This window comes from Procambarus clarkii, chromosome 56 (genome assembly GCF_040958095.1).
Source record: "Procambarus clarkii isolate CNS0578487 chromosome 56, FALCON_Pclarkii_2.0, whole genome shotgun sequence".
Classification (NCBI taxonomy): Eukaryota; Metazoa; Arthropoda; class Malacostraca; order Decapoda; family Cambaridae; genus Procambarus; species Procambarus clarkii.
In genome coordinates, this window is record NC_091205.1 from 16,288,218 (window position 1) to 16,311,309 (window position 23,092).

At 42.0% G+C, this 23,092-nt stretch overlaps 1 protein-coding gene across 1 annotated transcript in view; it reads right to left on the reverse strand.

Moving 5' to 3' along the window:
* The window catches only part of LOC123770649 (coactosin-like protein), a 55,318-nt gene extending 32,454 nt beyond the window's left edge, over positions 1-22,864 (reverse strand). Inside the window, exon 1 of the mRNA XM_045762693.2 lies at positions 22,546-22,864. Coding sequence (XP_045618649.1) covers positions 22,546-22,587 — 42 coding nt within the window. The 5' untranslated portion in view covers positions 22,588-22,864. The remainder of the gene's footprint in view (positions 1-22,545) is intronic.
* Positions 22,865-23,092: the final 228 nt, after the last annotated feature.

Genomic DNA, 23,092 nt, shown 5'->3' on the forward strand with positions numbered 1-23,092 from the left:
ACAGACTGTGCATTTCACCGTCTGCTCTCGCAGGCTCAGGCCGGCAGATGGGGTGCACAGTACCACCAACTGTACAGTCATAACACCATCTGTGTCCCTCCCAGCTCCCATGCCACCCTCACACCACCACCACCTGTACAATCTGTTGCAAGTGCTACATTTTGTCTAGAACACTTCATTGTTTGGTTCCATGATATGAAAGACTTTGATTCACCTCCTTCTCCTAAGGTTTCCCCAACGTCAAGAAACTGTCGTAATAAAGTGGCCATATCTTGACCTACCAGAGGAGCCAAAACAGAAAACGGGACAGAATGTCCATTTCGGGGTCCCCAATCCTGTCTATTTGTTTTTAAGTCTCGCCTCTTATCTCCACCACTGGAAGAAAACAGGTTTGAATTTCGTGGGTGTCACACCGCAAAGACTAAACAAAAACAACAAAACACAAGAATACATTACATGAGCTGCACCTACCAAGAAATTAAAATGCAAAAAGCAAAACCATCTTTTCTAAGACAATGTGTATACACACCTCACCTAATTGCAATTGCGGAGGATAAGCTTCAGCTCCTTGGTGCCGCCTCTCAACGTTTAATATACTGGTGTATCGGTTACAGAAGCCATTGGGACTGTCACATCCACATTTGAAGCTGTGTATGGAGTCTGCCTCCAGCCAGCCCTTCCGCGAAGGTGAAGGTTCACGTGATTCAGCCACGTGTCGCTCGTCAACACAAGACATGAGAGTCAAACGCCGCTGCCTCCACACTCAGAGCAATGTGTTGCCAGTAATGAACTATACCGGTGATTACACCATTGGTGCTATAATGGCGATTACACCATTGGTGCTACACCGGTTATCTTAAGGTTATCTTGAGATGATTTCGGGGCTTTTTAGTGTCCCCGCGGCCCGGTCCTTGACCAGGCCTCCACCCCCAGGAAGCAGCCCGTGACAGCTGACTAACACCCAGGTACCTATTTTACTGCTAGGTAACAGGGGCATAGGGTGAAAGAAACTCTGCCCATTGTTTCTCGCCGGTGCCTGGGATCGAACCCAGGACCACAGGATCACAAGAACAGCGTGCTGTCCGCTCGGCCGACCGGCTCTCCCGGTGACTACACCATTGGTGCTATAATGGTGATTACACTATTAGTGCTACACCGGTGACCACCATTGGTGCTACACCGGTGATTACACCATTGGTGCTACACCGGTGATTACACCATTGGTGCTACACCGGTGATTACACCATTGGTGCTACACCGGTGATTACACCATTGGTGCTATAAATATTGTGTTACAGAGGCGGTTGAAGCCCCAACAACAATATTTACATAAAACAGCCTCATGTGACGTCAGTGTAAGGTACTTACAATGGAATCTCACAGTATTACCTGAATGTTTGAAATATTATCCCATGTTTTGAGAAACAGTTCACTCATTCAGATTTGTTCGAGCAGTCACCCATCTAGTTACTGGCCAGCCCTAATGCAAGGCTATCCACAGTAGCCACAATGAAAAAAAGTCTAATGCACCGTTCTCATTCTCACTCTACTCCTATCCCAGCTATTTACATGTCTTGTATTAAGAAAGCTCCATAACTTAAATTACAGTGCCCTTAGCAAATTAGCGCCCCTAACAAATTTCTGTGGCACTAGCAAATTACAGTCCTTAGGAAATAAAATTCCTCCTAGCAAATAGCAGTGCACCTAACAAATTTCTGTGGCACTAGCAAATTACAGTCCTTAGGAAATAAAATTCCTCCTAGCAAATACCAGTGCCCCTAACAAATTACAGTCCCTAGCAAATAACATTCCCCCCTAACAAATCACAGTGCCCCTAACAAATTACAGTCCCTAGCAAATAACTTTCCTCCTAGCAAATTCTCGCAGAAACCAATTTGTAGCAGTTTAAGAGGAGGTGACCTTGACTGTTGTATAGAATGGAGCTTTTTTTTATTTTTTTTATTATTATTTTCTACCACAAACGTGGCCACACATTTACAATGCTAACCACCATATAAACATTTCCTTCTGTCCTCGGCTATACTGTGTATTTCCCCCACTCAGCAAGTCTGGTCGAAAATGACAAAACAAATTATAATTAATATCACCATTAACACTTCAAATGCGTTATTCAAGCCGCCTGTAAAGAAAGAAATTGAAATTGTTATACATAGGATATATTTTTACCGTTTATGTCCTGAACATAAAGTGACAAAACGCACATAATTGTGAGATGAAGTTACTGATCAAAGTTTTTTTTTTTAAATAGTTACAAGCGCATAGCAAGACATTCTCGGGTTCTTAAGAGTACAGATTGGTCCACACTCAAGACAACACCAAGCAGCACTCAAGACAACACCAAGCAGCACTCAAGACAACACCAAGCAGCACTCAAGACAACACCAAGCAGCACTCAAGACAACACCAAGCAGCACTCAAGACAACACCAAGCAGCACTCAAGACAACACCAAGCAGCACTCAAAACAACACCAAGATAGCACCCTCCTCACCCGCTCTGGCCCCTGGTGCTTTCTCTTCTCTAGTTCTGGTCACTTATGCATGCTCACCTATATGAGCCTGCAAATCCAACTTTAATTAATGAACCACTGCCTTCAGTCACTGGTTGCATAGTGCAATATCTTCCGTTATGAAGTTAGAATTAACTAAGGGGGGTCAATTTTACCTCGTTTCCATTCGAAATCTGGCTAGTTCCATCTCAAAATAGTTCTGAACACCAGTTAAAATACCATTCGCATTCACCAACACGAGAACAAACACGAACTTCTAACTGCGCATGTACCCTCTGACTCGCCAATAACGAGCCTCTCTCAACCTGGTCCCGCGGTGCCTTGAACCCCACCCACTCAACCCCACCAGCCTGGTGACGTGGCCAGAGATGTCTCACAGGAAACCCCACCCACTCAACCCCACCAGCCTGGTGATGTGACCAGAGACGTCTCACAGGAAACCCCACCCACTCAACCTCACCAGCCTGGTGACACGTCTGGTCCGAGATGTGCCCAAGCGCCACGTCTGGCCTTCAGACGAGTCACCAGGCCTTGGGTGTTATGTTGAATCATGAAATAATTTCAGGGCTTAACGTCCCCGCGGTCCGGTCCTCGACCAGGCCTCCTTTTTTCTTAAACATCCCCAGGAAATAGCCTGTAGCAGCTGTCTAACTACCAGGTACCTATTTACTGCTAGGTGAACAGGTGCATCACGGTGAAAGAAACTCTGCCTATTTGTTTCCGCCTTCGCCGGGGATCGAACCTGGAACCTTAGAACTATGAATACCGAGCGCTGTCCACTCAGCCGTCAGGTCAAATATAAAAATATTTTGAATTTTACAGGGAACTGCAGTCTTAATCCATTCGACCAGAGCAAGTGTTGCAGAAAACAGGTCTATAGTAATGTTTGTCAATATTGGAGTAATTATATTGTATCAGTTATTACTGAAACACTAATTCTTACTTTGCTGTTCTTTATAGTGTGGAATATTCACTGCTTTTCTTTAATCTAGCACACACCCACTTACACACTTACCCACTTAACTTGCATTCACTAAAGTCATTCATTTATAAATTTATCTCTTCCCATAACCACTTGATCATTTCCATGTTTCTACCTTAGCAAAAATTTATACTATCTATAAGACATCCCAAGTGAACTAAATCAAATTTACATACACGGGTTAACATTTTTTTACATAAAATAAGCCATAATGAAATGACTTGAGTGGACATAAATATGTAACAAGACAGAGAAGAGAAAAACAAAAGGCCTGGTGACTTACACGTGGGAACTGGAGGTGTGTTAGAGTGAGCCAAGTTCAGTGATAGGCACACATACAGATAAAGATAAATGAGGTTCATAAAGCTTCCTGTGTTTATAACTGAAGGGAGTTGGTTTAGTTAAGCATGAGCAATGATGGCAAAATGTGGAAATCCCTAGAAAAGGAAACAAGTGCATAAAAGTACAGTAATGCAATTTTGAAATATAGATGCACATTACAGGCATGTGTGTAAGTCACAGCTGAACATGTGGCGAGGTTCCAAGTGCCACATCCCAGATCCTGTCCCCAGGCTCCAAGTGACAGCACATCTTGGCTTGGGATGTGTCACAAGACTCCCACGCGGAAATCTACAATAAAGCGAAGTAATTATCCCACGTCTCATCTTAGCCCTAATAATGTACCTCGTCCAGAATGAGAGGAAGAATCTTCAAAGGAAACAAAACAACCACAATACTGCATTTAATCACATTCTTTAGTGTCCTCCAGTGCAGGAAGGCAAGCTGAGTTCCACGGCATAAATATTATTACTCAAATACGTTTTAACGCGTACTTAATTTTTTTTTAATTTTGCCCCGAGGGGCGAGTTTATTGGGCAGCGCCACTCATCCTGTGAGTGGACACACCGCCAAAGCAGCATGTACAACACTCCCCAATAGGAAGAAAACCCGCTGGGTTGTCCATCCTCGTCTGTCCACTCTGCAACGCTTCGTGTCGGTTAACTTGGACAGTCAGCCTACCAGACAAAATGTGCTCTAGTAACGTTAACTCGACGTCACAGCAAACGTTGATTTAATGTTATATAAATGTCGTTTGTCCAGATTTAACCGGGAAGAATGGCCACAAGATCCAAGAGCAACGGTAATTCAACGCTGGTTCAATGTCAAATTAACGTTATTCCTAGATATTGTGGTCTACTGGGTACCCAAAGACGCCAGTGATGCGCCATCTTCACCCAGGAGCACCAGAGGTGCAGAGGGAGGGGAAAGACGGAGACCAGGGAGCTAGAGCACCGAGAACAGAAGGTAGGGCAAACCTTAAAGCCAACAGCTGCAACACCGGAGGGAGAGATTCATTACATATAATAGGAACAGCAGCTTGACATACAGGAGACAGCAGAAACGAAGGGGCAACAGAGTTAAGGGAGCAGAGGAAACTGATATGAAGGAGCAGAGGCAGAAACAGTGAGGAGACGAAGCAGACATAAAAATGGCAGCAGCATCAGGAGAGGTTTAGGTTACGTCGCGGCCATAATGATGTCACCAGGGTACACAGAATGACTTGAGATGACGTGTCTCACTACACGTCTACCTATTTCACCCGTCTGTGTTCGGCATGGGTGTTGGGGGTGTGTTCTCCACCCCACCACCACACAACCTTAATAAACAAACAAACAAACACACCCAAACACATAAGACACTGAGGGACTGCTCCAGATCGGGAGAAAGTTAACAGTAAAGCGGTGCAGACAGCAACATGGGGCCTGAACTGCTTCCGCCAGACAACTCGCCACAGCTGCGGCAGCGTTCTTAACGGTCCCGCAGCTGTTTTGTGGGATGCTGCTGTTCTCTTGCTGTCCTCGTGTTCATTAGCAGCCTTCTGCCAACATGAAAGACCTGTTTCACGAGTGAAGAATTCAACAAAGAGTATGAAGTAAGGTGTAAGGCTGGGTAGAGAAGTGGGAAGGGCAGGAACCGGTCGCTACTCTCTCGGTCCCACGCGCCCACGACCTGCCCATCCTAACCAACCCGCAGCACTATCTCACTCATCTAAGCCCAACACCTCTCTCCCGCCTCCCTCAGAATGCGCAAGCCCCCATTTTCTTCAGGCTTCTCTTCTACAAACAATGTGCCCATGTGTAAACTGATTATGTCCTAATCGGTGGCTAAAAATTGAGTAGTCGAGTTAATTACAAATGCAAACGAAATGTGAACCGACGTAAACAAGAGATGTTATACTTATCTATCGAAGTATCTCAGGCTATCACTACACGAGAAAACACTCAACCCCGAGGAAAAAACTTTACAATTAAAATAGTCAACGTAACAAATATTCCTAAAGCTCTCATAATTATGATTTTTTTTTTCTATCTACGGTCCTTCCCAGCTGTCGTATCCACGAGAAATATTGTTTCCACTACGTTCTTTGGAACTTTTGGGAATTAAATCTTTAAAATGCTTCACGTTCATTGCAGCGTTCTAATATGCTCGTAAAATATGTTCATTTCTGTATTGGACAATTATTATTAAATGCTTATACTAATAATAGTAACTAGAAGCCCGGAGTACGATGATATAACATTCGTCAACTGTTACCAACATTCACCTGTTATCAATCGAACTTCTTTACCAGGTTTCCTTTCCTTTACCCTCTTTATCCACCTTTCCTTACCTTCTCCCTTCGTTCTCCTTCTCTTACCCACTATCCTTCGTTCTCCGCCCTTTTCCTTTCTTTATTCTCCTTCCCTCTTTATCTCCAGCTTTATCATTCTTCACATACCTTCTCCCTCTTTGTTCTCCCCATCTATCCTCTCCCTCACTCTTATCCTCCTTTCCCCCCTCTCTTTACCCCATTTCTCCTATCTTTTTCTCTTAATCCTCTTTTTCCTACCATCCTCCTATTATATATTATTCTTGCAATCACTTGTAATTTATCTTTATCCCCATATATATATATATATATATATATATATATATATATATATATATATATATATATATATATTATATATATATATATATATATATATAATATATATATATATATATATATATATATATATATAAACCATATATATATATATATATATATAAATTAGATTCATGTATTTTCTTAGGTTTCCCAGCTTATGGTGTGCTAGTGAGAAGTGGCAAAAATAGCACTGTTAATGCAATCAAACAATAGCGAGTGGCCAAAATACGTTCTAGACACCTTGACCTTTCCGTTAGCCAGCAGGCGGAAATTAAGAGCAAAGGCCTCAACAAACGATCTGGGAAATTCCATCCCAAGTGTGGCGAGGGAGGGAAGGCCAGTCGAGCGGATGATGTGTGTAACCAAATATTGGTGCAGCGGTTGGCGTGGCCAGCTGCTGCTGCTGCTGCTTCCTAGTGGCAGGTAAACACCCACTGACATCAATACACCTCCATGTTTGCACACCGGCAAGGCAGCTCTTGTGAATAGAGATGTTCAGAGGATGCGTGAAAGTGGGTTAAGTTCCGGAGCTGTTCATGGGTTGTAAAGACAGGAAGGACTCGTGTTGCTAGTTAACATTGACTGCAAAGACAATATTGACCAAGAGAGAAAACCATAACCACCAGATACGTCAATCTCAAGTGGAGCATTAGAGAAAATTGTTGGTTCTCGCGGGCTTCTGTTGTCACGCATGTTCTCTAGGGTTTCTGTTGTCACGCATGATCTCTAGGAGCTTCTGTTGTCAAGCATGTTCTCGAGGGGCTTCTGCTGTCACTCATGTTCTCGAGGGGCTTCTGCTGTCACTCATGTTCTCGAGGGGCTTCTGCTGTCACTCATGTTCTCGCGGGCTTCTGTTGTCACGCATGTTCTAGAAGATTACTGTTGTCACAAATGTTCTAAGTGGCTTCTGTTGTTACTCATGTTCTCGAGGGGCTTCTGTTGTTACTCATGTTCTCGAGGGGCTTCTGTTGTCACGTATGTTCTCGAGGGGCTTCTGTTGTCCCGCATAATGCCAACATGTGAAGTTGAGCACCGTTTTTGTTTACACTTCTCCCGTGTGGTCCCGTTGATCCCTGTATTACTGTAATATTTTGTTACTTTATTTTCGCTGCCATTCGTATGACAATAAATTTGTGACATGATGGAATGCAACACTCAGAGGCTAATCCAGTACCGAGGCCTACAGTCTATGACGCCTCTGGCAACGCCTACTGATACAATGTTCCACCATATATATATCACTTGATTAACCTGCAAGGGACAATACTCCTGAAAGGGATGTGCGATCAATATTTGTCAATACCTTTTATCTGTATCATCTCATGGAGCGATTTTACCTCTTGCCACACTACACACTAATTGAATGATCGATCATAAAGACTAAGACACCCGCATTTCTTACGTTCGTTTCCTACGAATGTCAGGTATCTTCCAGTTCCGTGACATTTACAGCGCAGTTCCCGCCACATACTGCCTACCATGTTACCATAAAACTTTATTCGTCAGATATATATATATATCGTTACATTTCAAGCTGGGCTGAACAGGCATCCACCAGTGTAAAATATTGGCTACATAGTAGTAATCATGGTAATATTGCCACCTGTTTTGTATACAATAATTTTGTTCATAACCTTACCCTAATTTACAGTTACATCTATGACCTCCACAGGGAATACTGAGGCCACTCTCTCCAATTACTAGCTGACAAGGTCATGTTGCCTCCTGGTATACGAACCTTCAAATAAACGAACATCGTGTTCGTATTGTAACGAACTGGGCTGAACATTGTCACAAGTCACAAGTTTTGATCATTGTAACATCAATGATCAAAATCTGATCACAATGATCATAATCAAAACATACCGAATACAGCCAGTGAATCGTTAGGCCTGTAGTGAGTTTCACTATGTATTTATATCCATCTTTAAAACATGATAGACTGTATAGCTATTATAAATGGAATGTACAAAATGTGGACTGTTGTACCAAAGAAAAAACAACTTCTGAACATTGGAATTCTAAAAGGCAATCAAAAGGAAAATAGGCTAACCATTAGCCTAACCTGCCCTAAGCCTAAATAACCAATCCTAGGCCTAACATACGCATTTTTAGTCCTAATATATGTACTATAATAGGCCTAGGAAACGCTAGAACCAAATCTAGTTAACATTTGGGGTTTACGGCGCATGCTCGGTGATGATACGGAAAATTTGTTTACTGAGAATTATATAAAATATATATAAATGTAATAATTTTACCTGTAAATTAATGTAAATATAATCTCCAATTTTTGTAAATCATTTAAAGAAAAATAAGTATAACATTCAGAGGTTTTAAAGATCATGTTCTGTGATAATGAAACACTTGTTCACTGAAAATTATAATGTAGTATTGCCTTGTATAACTTATGTATATATGATTTATATTGTATTTTCTTAAATAAAGAAAAAAAAATCTAGTTACCTAAAAACTTTAGGTATGTTTAAGTTAACGTGTGACAATTAGTGAACGTTTTAAAGTAGCCTATGTTATGCAAATATAACATACATCAGAACTTTGATTAGTTACCACAACGAAAATAAGTAAAGCTAACTAATCTGCATCAAATATTCAATAAACAAGGCCACATTGAACCTAACATAAACTAGCCATTCACATTCAGGTCATTTTAAGCCTAGCCTTGCAACATCGAGCCTAGTCTAACTTAGCAACATTGTAAGACAAAGATAAGTCTTTTCGATGTAGAATTATCATAAAAGTTGCATGTAATCGAATTTTTAAAGTGAGAGGCAATAGAACTTGACACAATAGTTATTTGCTGTGAAGTTTGTGAAGGTATGAAGCAGAGCGAGAGCTGGGTATCACATTCCTGACTTTTGCCAGATGTACCCTGACAGCTGAGTAGACAGCGCTCGGCATTCGTAGTCCTAAGGTTCCGGGTTCGATCCCAGGTGGAGGCAGAAACAAACGGGCAGAGTTTTTTCACCCTGATGTCCCTGTTCACCTAGCAGTAAATAGGTACCTAGGAGTTAAACAACTGCTACTGGTTGCTTCCTGGGGATGTGCGTAACAAAAAGGAGACCTGGTCGAGGACCGGGCCGCGAGGGACGCTTAGCCCCGAAATCATCTCAAGATAACCTCCTGATACACCCTCATCAAAATTCATTTAAACTTCCCTAACCACATCGAAGCTAGCCAAATTTATCCTACCCACATCAAAGCAAATCTGAACTAATATAGCCAACTCCGGCAATGTTTTACTGCAAAAGAATGCAATTTCACCTCTGAACGGCTCATTTTGCTATTACCCCCCATGATTACAGGAGGTGGAGGGGGCTGTGGGAAGACTCTCCCGAGGGGGGGTTAAGAATTACTCATCTTCACAGCAACTTTCATAAAACGTCACGCTTACCCACCATTCATGGGCGTTGCGACGTCATGAGCAGCCGTTCTTATGGTTGGTGGAACAACTGATCAATCCATACTGTGCGAACAATGACTGGGTGGTATTTCCGTTGTATGCATGTGAATATATAAAATGAATTCTCTCTCACTCTCTCTCATTCTCATTCTCTCTCTCTCTCTCTCTCAACTGAGAGTACAATATTGCACTAATAAAAAGTGCAAGTAAAATATAGTTTAATATATATTTTTATTAATATTGTTATTTCTTTCTTGTCCATATATTCTTAGTTCCAAGACACCAGTGTATCCCAGACCTTGGCCTGCACACAACCCACAACACGAGTATACTCTGTGTATTACAGCATAGTTGAGTATAACACAGTATGACGTATACTGCCGGAAACCATTTTCTCAAGAGGATCCATGACTCTACGGGGAGAGATAAAAACTCTTATATCCAAATGAATATCATGTTATGCTTTTTAAGTGCACATTGGTGTTTGGGTCATATTCCCATGTCATGTTATTATGACGATAACTAGAGAGATTGTTAGTGTAATAATAATATTATTTATAGTTTTTGCGTAGGGATACGGCGAACCGATCGGCCATTAGCATGTGGTTTTATTTAAACTCGCGGCATAGGTGTACACCTAACACACTGAGAATACACCTATTCAGTGTATGTATAGGTGTACACCTATACATACACTGAGAGGTGTATTCCACTTCTCGGTGTATATACATTGAGTTTACTTTTATCCTGTTGGTCAGTTTCCTTAGGATAATAGGCTATACGCCCAACACTAGTCAAACCTCGCATTCCCGTCGCTAGCATAGGGAGAGGTGTGACGCTTGGGACTCATCTTACCCAAAATGTCTTCCAACTAAGGTTAAAATAGCCTCAGATCTGGGACCTATGCCTCTCCAGGCCCCCCAAAAACGAAGGCAAATTCATATGGCTGTGTGTAATGTGAGATTAATTAATCTGGAACAGAAGAAAATGGACATGACTTTTTTTTTTTTTAGACAAACTATAATCAAGTGAACCTTGGTGTAATGTGGGATATATTCAAGAAATGCTTAAGAATACCAAGGAGGTGTGTAGAGTTGCGCAAATTGGTAGAAGAATAAGAGGAACTGCTTGTGGGATAGAAGGATAACAAGAGCAGTTGATAAAAAAAAGATAAATATTTTATGGATACAAGAGAGGCGAGAAGTATTATGAGAAAATGTATGTATAACGACAAACTTGCGAATAGTTGTGGTACCAGTGATAGCGGGTGTAGAGGATGAAGAAGCGACGTAGTGGTGGTGACAACTGTAGCAGTGGACATAGAGGTTGTGACAGCAGTAGTAACATAAGTAGTGATAGCAGAGGAAGTGGAGGAAGAAGCAAAACCTTCCCCTCCATTACAGTGCCACCAGTCTTGCCACTGTGAATATCAACCTCCACCACTTAAAAGGTGTGGGTCACCAGGCGCTCGAATCCAACCTTTGTCAACTCGATCAACTTTCACTTGGCAGCAGACAACCTCAGTAGTGATCACACCAAGGTTTCTATTACCAGACGTTCTTGCTTTATTAATATTAGTGCGGTTATAATTTGGATCAAGGTGAGTATGTGTGTGTATGTATGTATGTGTGTGAGTGTGTTTACTCGCCTAGCTGTATTCAGAGGGTCGAACAATAGCTCCCTAACCCGTTTTTCATTGCAAGTAATTTTAAAACTACTTATTGAATTTGCTTCAATGATCTCGTGAAACCAGTTCCCACATATTTCCTACTCTTACGTTGAATTAGTATTTTCTGACGTCTCTGGTTGATCTGTCTCCAGCTTCCACTTGTATGTCCTCTGGTCCTACCGTTTCTAATTTTGAACACTGTCTCTTTGTCCAAGCCTATCAGTTTCCTTTAATATCGTGTACGTTGTTACCATATCCCCTCTCCTGATTCGTCTTTCCTTCAATATGGTGAAATTGAGCTCGATCAGCCTTTTATTGCGAAGGGAGTTTCTCTCTTCTTATGCCCTCATACTCGTTCAGTTTTCTCTTGTTTCTCTATTCTCATCTGATTTGTTTTTCTATTACTTTTTCTGTGCTTTCTTGCGTATAGCTTTAGCTTTCATGTATTTCCTTTTTAACCAAAGTCTGTGCTGCCTTTTCTTATTGATTAATATACCTGCCTTTTGCCTCTCATCTTGTTTTCCCTACTTTGTTTTCACCACTTTCTCCTCTTCACTATTTATTAGTGTTTCATGTATTCCACCACATCTCACACTGATTTGTAGTAACTATTGGAGTCTTGCTAAATACTTCATTATTATTCTTTCAGAGTTCCCCTCTCGATATTGTGTATTTAATATTTACACCTATACCTACCTAGCGAGATGAGTCACCCAGCTTACCATTCCTCTCTACCCACCCACCCCCACCCCCCTCCATCCCAGAACCATCCCGGGGCACCTGTCTAGGTGAGTCAGCCCGTCTCAGCCCCTATACCCTTCCCTGTCCCCCTTTTTATATACCAGGGAAGGAGGAGGGGAGAGTACATCAAGCCGACCATTTTCGCATCTGCTCTTGTTCAACGCTGCGACCGGGTGTCTGTTCCTGTTCAAGGTCACACACCTGTCATTAGTATCACACACACCTGTCATAAGGATCACACACCTGTCATAAGGATCACACACACCTGTCATAAGAATCACACACCTGTCATAAGTATCACACACACCTGTCATAAGGATCACACACACCTGTCATAAGGATCACACACCTGTCATAAGGATCACACACACCTGTCATAAGGATCACACACCTGTCATAAGGATCATCCCTGAGGTATTCATATCTACGGGGATTTTTTAAGATAACATTGAACGGTAAGCAATATGAATCCACAAATTATTGTATCTCAATTTTTTTTACTGTACTTTTATCAGTTTAGCCTAAACTACCTCATTAAGATTAGTTTCTAGTCGGTAATACAGCACTGTCATTTCCTGGGTTGAACAGCAAACGTTAAGCATCTATCAATATGTAGAAAAACTTCCGGAACGGTCAAGAAATAAGATCATTCAATTATATGTTTGCAGATGAAGTTAATAAGAACAGTTGGAACACGGAGACTGCTGGGGACTGTGAGAAGACCCAGACGCACTTCAGAGATGATCAGAAAGGTGGCTGTTTGACTTTAACGCATACAAATGCAAAGTTATGAAGAGAGGACCAAGAGCGAGAAGGTCCTTGGACCAATACAAGATAAAGGTGAGACAACATACCCAATCAGAGAAAGATAATAATCTGTGAGCAGATATGCTCCAAAGCCCTGACATCAGTGGCACACATAAGAATAATGGCTTCAGTATGCACAAAACTTGCCTGTTTCCAAATATACTTTCAGAACCTTTATAAAGAAGCCTATATAACACGAGACAACTGACGTGAGACTCACTCTCAAAACTGAAATTCTGGCCTGAAATTAAAAACAAAAAATGTAGAAATAAGCAAGAAGACTTGTTGTAGATCTGAGGATATTGAATATCTTAACGTGTAACACAATCTTTACTTCTAGAAGAGGTCGAGAGGGGCAAGTGATCGACGAACTCATGGTAGCCACTTGAAGGGCACTTTAGGTAACTGTGTCCACATAAACACAGCAAGTGCCAGCGAGCTAGTGATAACAGAGTGCCACAATTAATATCATATAAAGTGAATATAAATATAAACCAATCCACACACAAGAAATTAAACACGATAAATAAAGAGGGACCTGTCCTCTTACACATTTCGTCTCAAATTGTCCGTTTGCCCGTATGGCCGAAAATGGACGTAATTTGAAAATGAAAAATAATAAAAAATAAATTTTAGATTTTTTTTCACCAAAACAGCAAGTTAAGGGTTCTCTAGTAGGTTAGGAGGGCAAGAAGTTCTCCTATGGTTTCAAAACTTCATGAAAACCGTTAATTGAAAGTTTCCTCTCCTAACCTATCCGAGTAAGCCGGAGGACTCAAAACAGAAAACGGGACAGTACGTCACTTTCGTGAGCCGATTTCATGTAAAATTACGTCCATTTTTGGCCATAACGCATACGGGCGAAAAGCGACGTAATTTCAAGAGGACGGGTTGGGGGACGAACCGAATCGTGCCACTAAAATTCCATTGCATTGGTGTGGGTTTTAGATATCCGTTTCACCCATTATTTTCACTTATCCTTTGAACATAGAAATACAAAAGATGCTAAACATGAACCAAAGAATATTGTGAGCCGAACTAGTGTCTATGCTGGTGAAGCGACACTGTGACAAGGCCGGAACCGTGGGATAGGCTTTCATTTGGAGGGAAACACGTGTTTAACTCCAAAATAACATGTTTTGTAGAGTGTTTTATGTACCAAAATGTACCAATGTGCCAAGTGTACCAAAATGAAAGATAGTGTTTCCCTCCCGTGGGTTCAATATTCAAAAGTAACATGAATTCCACGTTTTATCAACGAAAATTCAACGTTGAAGTAACGTTACTCTTGGATATTGTGGCCACTGGGTAGTTAAAACTGATATTCAGAGGTCTATATGCAAAGTCCCTCATTGGTTAATATAGGAATTATACAAAGGGATAATTCAGTATGAACGCGGAGAGGGGTCGGAGCTTGGAGTGTGGTCTGGTTCTTGAGTCTGTGTGGGGAGGAAGTGGGTGGAACGTGAGTCATGGTGATAAGAGTGGTGAGTGACAGAACGGTATGGTGAGTAAAATTGATATGCTAATGTGTGGTGAGTGACGATGAATGGCATATACAGTGAACACCGGATGATAGCGACAGATGTGTTAAAACAGTGACACGAATAGCGATATGATTTTGCTACAGTGATTTCAGTAGCAGCATCAGTAACTTCAACCAGTAGAGGTCAAACGAAACCACAATCTAGCAATTAACTGCTTCCGCATTCCCCTCCCTTCCCCAACCACATCCTCCCTCTCCCCCCTTACCCTTAGGGGGTGAGGGAGGGTAAGGGGAGTTTGGTGGATTCCCAGCTGGCTCTTCCTGTTGGGTGTCACAACAACATGGGGTCAACACCACACTTAATCAGATTGTACCAGAATCCCAGCAGCCTTTACTGCGCAAAAAGTTACCTATCCAAAACCGCGAATTAGGTCACCATCACTACGGATATAAGGACTCACCCCCACCTCAACAACCACAACTACTTTCTCCCCCAACAACCACAACCATTCTCTCCCCCAACAACCACGACCACTCTCCCCACCAACACATCCAAAATCAGAGCCTGTAACCACGGTGGCCAAGCGTACAAAAGAGTACAGACTGACAACAAAAAATCGTGTGAACACCTTTAAAATCTGAATGTTAAGAGTGTTAATATCAACATCTGTATGTATGTTAAGGGTATTAATATTAACATCTGTATGTTACTATAGTAGCATGCCCTTTCGAGTCGTGAAGAGAACCAACATACAATTTCAGCACACTTATAGTCCTGATTTCATCCACGTTATTACCCATGTATACCTAGCAGAGAAACATAAATACACTAGAGATTAACTACCACTCCTGCTATCCCACAAACAGGAACTACAGCATTGCTTCCAATTACCTTGCTAACCCCCGTGAACACCTGTCACAAATGGCTCATTGATGACAGGCTATTCGTCCAGTCTCCCGTTCTCCAGCAAGTCAGCCATTCGACAGGGGGCAATGAGAACGAGTAATTATTAAAAGAAACTGTCAAGGACAGTACGTGCCAATTCCAGACGGTGCGCAGACAGACGGCGCCGGTGACACCAGTGCCTTAAAGAGCCTAAACACGAGGCCTAGTGCCGGATTATCCTAAAATGTTAGGCTAGCCCAGACATACTTATTCATGTTTACGCTACGTCACTCCTTGAACTCCAGTACGTCAATGAATATATCTTTATCAACTCCGGGACCACTCACGCGAAGCCACAAGTTATGAAATATTAATTATAGACTCAGTGGCGCCTGGCATACCCGCTATACCAAGGGTAAGCAACGCTAGAGCCCCGTGCCCCTCCCTCACTCTCTCCTGGACAGTCATCGAGGTAATGTAACGTAGGCGTTCAGTGCTAAACAGAGGGGAGTCAGGTAGGGGTAATATTTAGTTTCCCTAATGGCCATAATTATCATCATCTACAGTGACCCCCCTTTTTATTTCCAACCCTCATAATAGGTTGCCACTTTGAGCCCGAGCCTGGATTTAAATTGGATCTTATGATTATTTCATACACGCTGGTGATGAATCTAGCGGTACCCAGGCGAACCCGTACATTGAATTCCACTTGTTAGGTAAAATAGGGCGTAACTCACCACACCCGCTACATCCCCCTCTCGCTCAGGTCCGCGCGGCGTTAGTACGGGCCTCAACCACCCCTTTGTTTACAAAGACTCCCATAGACAACGCCATTAATGACTACGCCTCGACAGGCGTCTTCAGGGACGTAGCTTCTTTTATGCCTCATTCTTCCAGCTCCTATCCTGTCCTCACATCCCAGCTTCTATCCTGTCCTCATATACCAGCTCCTATCCTGTCCTCATATACCAGCTCCCATCCTGTCCTCATATACCAGTTCCTATCCTGTCCTCATCTAACACCTATCCTGTCCTCATCTAACACCTATCCTGTCCTCATATACCAGCTCCTATCCTGTCCTCATATAACACCTCCTATCCTGTCCTCATATACCAGCTCCTATCCTGTCCTCACACCCCCTTCCATGTCCTATATAGGATACAGGGTTAACACTTTCTCCTCACAGTTTACCTTATATAATTATATCATTTATATATATAATTTTACCTTTTAAACATCACCGACCACTATTATAAAAACCATCAAATGGATGTTCACGTTGGCGTGTCTCACACCAACTTGTCCTTTTACAAAGAACGTCGCATTTCGATCGTATGCGTTACCTAAGGCCAAAAAACTGTCGTACTAGATCAATGGAAGCGACTCGCGAAAGTGATGTAACTGTCCCGTTTTCTGTTTTGGGTCCTCTGGCTTAGTTTGGTAGGTTAGGGGGAGACCACTTTAAATTGACCGTTTTCTTGACGTTGGGAAACCTTAGGAGCTTACCCCCATAACCAACTACAATATCACCACCCCCCATAACTATCCACCAACATCACCCTCCCCATAATCAACCACAACCATCCCCCATCATAACCACATCAATCATCAACATCCCAACCAACCACAACCATCACCCAATAACCAACCACCAACATCACCCCCATAACCAACCACAACCATCCCCATCATAACCACATCAATCATCAACATCCCAACCAACCACAACCATCAGCATCACTAACACAACCATCACCATAGCCAAGCCCAACCATCACCGTAGCCAAGCCCAACCACCACCAACAACACAACCAACCACCATCACCACCACCCTAACCACTATCACCACTATAACCAACCCTCCTCCGCCATCACCAACGTCTCTGCACAAGGAGAAACCCATAAAGCAAAGCTTTACAGAGCTTCCGATGTCAAAATCAATAATACGGAGCATTATGGGTGGACTTATATCACGCAATCCTAAGAACGGGTGCTGGCACCTTCCCTCAGATAAAACTATTGACCACTATATCCCTACACGGCCGACTACGTTCGAATGGGCTGTTTTGGTTCTAGAAATGCTACCAAATATTAAACGGGTTTGGAATATTGGAATATTATTCCAATAATGTTCTAATATTTTGGAATATTCAATAAAAACATTCAAGTTTTCTTTTTAGTTTTGCGGTTTTGGAATACTCTTAATAGTTTTGGTAATATTTAACCTAACCTAACCAGTCTAAGGGAATCTAAGTCAACCAATCTTAATTAACCTCGTTATTTTTGTTAGGCAAAGTCTGGATAGAATTGGCCGATTTGATAGGCTAGATTTGAATTAGGTATAACTAAATACAGGGTGGCGCAAAAGTTATTTTTTTATTGCCAATCATATTTAAACATAACAGAATAACAAATTAATAAAAATGTATGAATTAAAAAACTAAAATGCATACGTATTACTTTTGTTAGTTTATTTATTAAATTTTGTACATATGACTGAGTTAATAAATTTGTTTGATTGTCAAGTTCTTTTTGGGCCACTCCGTACGTATATTTAAATATTGGTAACATCTCCATTACTAGTATACTTGATTCTAATTTAGTCACTGGCGTACATACATGGTTATCTTGAGGTTATCTTAAGATGATTTCGTGGCTTAGCGTCCCCGCGGCCCGGTCCTCGACCAGGCCTTCTTTTTGTTATGCTGTCCTATTCGACAAACAGCTTTCCATCAGACTGAAACCGGAATCTGGTTAAGACTTATCCGCCGGATAACACTTCCACAGAATGCAACCCACAACAATCGCCTAACTCCCAGATTTACTACTAAGTGAACAGGTGCATCATGTGCAAAGAAACGTGCCCAAACGTTTCGCTATGGCAGAGATTCGAGCCTGGTTAAGAGTCGACTGCGCTGACCACTGCGCTACGGGTCACTTCACCAATTCCTAAAGAAGCTTGTCTTTTGTATTATCATCCCACTGTCCTTGCTCTTTACACGCGAAAGTTTTACCTTGACAAAATTTAGGCTGTGTAGATTAGAAACTAAATAAACTATAGCTAAGATTGTTAGGAAGGGAAGGGAATTATCGGGGGAAAGCGCCAAGCCACTACAACTATATAGGATTATGTTAGGAATGCAAATTAATTTTGCATTCCTTAACAACCCACGCAAATTATACCTGACAGCATCCAGTGCAAAATAACTTGATATTTGCTACAGGTAATCAGTTGTTAATGACACATAATTAGCCTAGTCATGCTACTTGATTTATCAACTCTTTAGCTACTAAAACTTTAGTTACTATAACCTTGCATATCTTAGCTATTAATTTTGTGTGCTTAAGTTTACAAAAATTTTTTGTCGTCCGACTTAACCTAAAAATTGTAGTTGCCAAGTATGATACTGTTACATGTACAGTAGGCTGCTACCTCGCTATAATAAAATAGTTTGGGCTCAAACGTGAAAAGTAAACTGAAACTAGGATTATGGCTGGATCGTGGGCGTATCCAGTTTTAAAGTGCATTCAGAGTTCACTGGCCATCTGGACGGTCGGTCATCCATCAGCACCTGCCTGCACTCCCTGCTTAGCTCATTTTCCTGTCTATCTCCCCCGTCTGCATTCCCTGCCTATCTTCCCTGTCTGCATTCCCTGCCTATCTCCCCCGTCTGCATTCCCTGCCTATCTTCCCTGTCTGCATTCCCTGCCTATCTCCCCTGTCTGCATTCCCTGCCTATCTTCCCTGTCTGCATTCCCTGCCTATCTTCCCTGTCTGCATTCCCTGCCTAGCTCACATTCACTTAACTATCTTCCTTGCCTTCATTCCCTACATGGCTCATTCTGCTTTCTATCTATCTGCCTGCATTCCTTGCTTGGCTCGTTTTCCTGTCTATCTCCCTGGCCGGCATCCCCTTCCTGGCTCACTCTCTTGTCTACATTACATGCCTTCTCGTTGTCCTATCTATCTCCCCTGCTTGCCAGTATCTATCTCCCCTACAGTCCTTGCCTGCTGGCTCATTCTTCTATCTCCCCTTATTAGCTCATTCTCTTGTCTATCTCCCTTGCCTGCAATCCCTGCCTGGTTTATTGTCTCTATCAACCCACTCTGGCATATTCTCCTGTCTGCATTCCCTGCCTAGTTCTTTCTCATGTCTACCCTGCATAGTTCATTCTCCTGCCTCTCTCCCCTTCCTGGTTCGCTTTCCAGTCTATCTCTCCTGCATCGTTCTATCATGTCTATCTCTTCTCTCTGTGGTTCGCCCTCCTGACTATCTCCCCCGTCTGGTTCGCTCTCCTGTCTATTTCCCAAACCCGTCCAACTCTCCAACAACCACAATGACTTTTCAGACAATACAATGACCTCGCTGGACTTTTTTGTTTATCTTATTTTTAATGAATTAACGGTTCTTGTCTTCCTCCTTTCTTGTATACTGGGACCAGCCGTTTTCCAGCGGTCTGGAAGTTCCATTTCCAGGGGGAATTTAAAGTTTTTTTTTTACTGTACATGATCTTTACAACATTAAACCATTACGTTTTGCAGTTACAACTCGCAGGTTTGGTCAAACCTTAACAAAATGTCTGTTCAGAATATAGGAATGACAATAGTTTCATCTTCAGTTACATGTAGACAATGCAGATGTTTATTTCCCAGCTGTATTTTGCGTTTTTTTTTTTTGTGATGGATCAAGGGAATACTTTCTCCTTCGCTTGGTGCTCGAGGTCTCCCGTTGTCTTACCCACCGCTCAATACCCACTGTTAAGTTCACAAGTTATCTCAATATTCAATAACCTCGAATATTTACTGAAAATATGAACTCTTCTTATTGGAAATATTTTTATCAGATTTTTTTTGTTTTCCTATCTTAGTCGACCCAAGTATTTTTGACTATACTGTATTTTGGTTTTATTGTGTTATCAAACATTATATGCACAAAAGTACCATTTGAGTTATTTTCTATATTTATTTATGATTCACCCCGTGTGAGAGACAATGCAGGTCCCTCCCTCCCTCCCTCTCCAAATAGTCTCTTAACAGTGTGGTGTTTACGTAACACCTGATTTCGACATCGCTTTATTGCTTCTGATTATTGATTTTCCAAAGTTAACTCGTCACCATTTTCACTTTGGACAATAATTGGAATTTAATCTTTGTTTTAAATATCAAAAGAGCAGTTTTTTCAGTCAATATTGCCTAACTCAACTGTTGCATATTATCTTACAATAAATATTAAAATAAGAATAATACTAAATGACCAATAACTATATATTTTACAATCCTAAACATTCTTATGATAAATGACCCGTGGGCTTCTTTTGGTCATGTTCAAGCCTCAACTCGTGAAATTTACATTGGTCGTAGCCTACTTTCCTTGACTCTTTACCTTCTCTCTCTCCCCACCACAGGAACCTCTACTTTTTCTTCTTGTCCTTCCTCATGCTAGTTTTTGCTACAGTAACTCTTCAAATGCCGAGCATCTCCGAGTATCCAGTTTCCTGGACTTTAAAACAAAAAAATATATTTATACTAAATCTCTATTTGACCTTTCACGCGTTGGTGACCTGTTTTCCCCGCAAGATAACCTTCGCCACTGTGGTTATCTCTCCGTTATGCCGGGAAGGACGCCAGCTCCATGCAACGCCCCTATTAGGAAAGGTGCCCGTTTCACTTTATTACTGACTACAGATGAAACGGGCAAAAAAGAAAACAGTCATTCATGGCGATACAGACATGTATAATAGTTGTGGGTACAGTTTAAGGACGAAGAGTTGGTACCACTCACGGAGGCACACCTGCGCACATGCTAAATGACTTGACGAAAAAAAAATATATATAGGGGGTATATATAATTATATACACACGCCACTGTAACGTGGAGTCCGCCGGATGGGTGTGTGGTGCATGACTTGCAGTTGAATTGAGCTCTAATAAACTAACTCGGCTAGGCTAAATGTTCATGTGAATATGTTATAAAGGTTTGTAACCCGTTCATCTGTGTTTTACTTACTTAGTTTAGAAACGAATCAATTCATGAGACCATATATATGGAACCTTTCCACCGTCGCTCAGTATGGGTATGGTGGCGTCTGTAACCTTTTCAAGTCGCTCAGTATAGGTATGAGGGCATGTGTAAAATTTCCACCGCCATATGTATGTGTTTATAAAGGGAGAAATGTATATGTGTATCACTCAGAATGTTCGGTGTATGCTTATTGTTTGTAATGCGTGTCGAACACGTTGTACTGAACGGGGTGAGAATAGCTTGAGTTACCTCATCCCTTTGTGTGTATTTATACCTCAATAAACTTATTTGAATATGAATGGGTATGGTAACATTTACATCGCCGCTCAATGTGTATGGGGGGGGGGGTCTTTGTAACCTTTCCTTACGCCCACGGGATGGATATGAGGCTATTATGTAACTTTTCCATCACCTCTCACGGAATGAGTATGGGGTAAATATACTAAATTAAATAAACTAACTAAACACACACACACACACTTATGTTGTCTAAATATAGTACATGGTTACTTTCTCTAAAATTGATTTCACTTTACGAGAGAACTTTCTCTGATTTCTCCTGTTCCCTAAACAATTTTTTTTTACAACACCACTTCCAATTAATTTTTTAACAGTACTTCCCGCAGGTTTAAACTAAATTATATACAATGCTGTCATCAAATTTAATTTGACTAATTGGAAGTGGAATTTTTTTTACAAAAACTGTAACCACTTTTTTACTGTAAGTACTTTTACAAAGTACTAACAGATAAACAAACAAGTTATTTATTTCCTGGTAGGTAATTATCAGGAGAAAGCGTCAAGCCATTACGACTATATAGCACTTTGATAGGATCAGGATAAGGATTTGGGATGGAAAGGGGGGAAGGAAGGAATGGTGCCCAAACCACTAGGACGGTCGGGGGGCATGGGGCTAAAAATTAATATGGTGCCCATTGCTTTCACCGGCTTGTGAAGCCCCCTCCCCCATGTGTCCACCCCCAGCGGTAGTGACCACCCTCCACCCGTTCTCCGCGCCAGTACTAACCTTGCGGACCACCTCCTCCTGCACCTGCACATCTGCCGTCATCGTCCCTCTGTTGGATGAACACCAAAAGTGGTTCACACAATACAATAACTAGCTCCTCGTTTAGGGCCTCCTTCAGTCGGTTCCGTATAAGCTTGATCTTGTCCCGTTTCGGTGAATCTGGTCGCAATGTCCTGATTCTCTCAGTGGAACCTCAGCCGTAGTTTATATCCGGGGAAGGGAAGTTGGTGGTGACGGCGCGTGTTCGGTGCCTGGAGGAGAAGAGCACGGTAGTTGATACTCCGACGATGGCTGTGGCGGGCTAGCAACTGAGACTAGGGGAGGGATGGAGTGCTGGACGCGACACACGCCTCCCACCACCCTCTACCCGCCTCCTAATATCTCTCCCCCACTACCAACCTCAACCTCCCCGTCCATAACCCTACTAAAACTCATCCTCGCTTCAACAATACCGCACTAGTTGATTGATTATCCCTTCAAATAGCCTGTTGAGTTAACTGTTGGTCGTTAGCGTTGTGGTGGGTGGTGGGTATGGGGGATGGTGAGA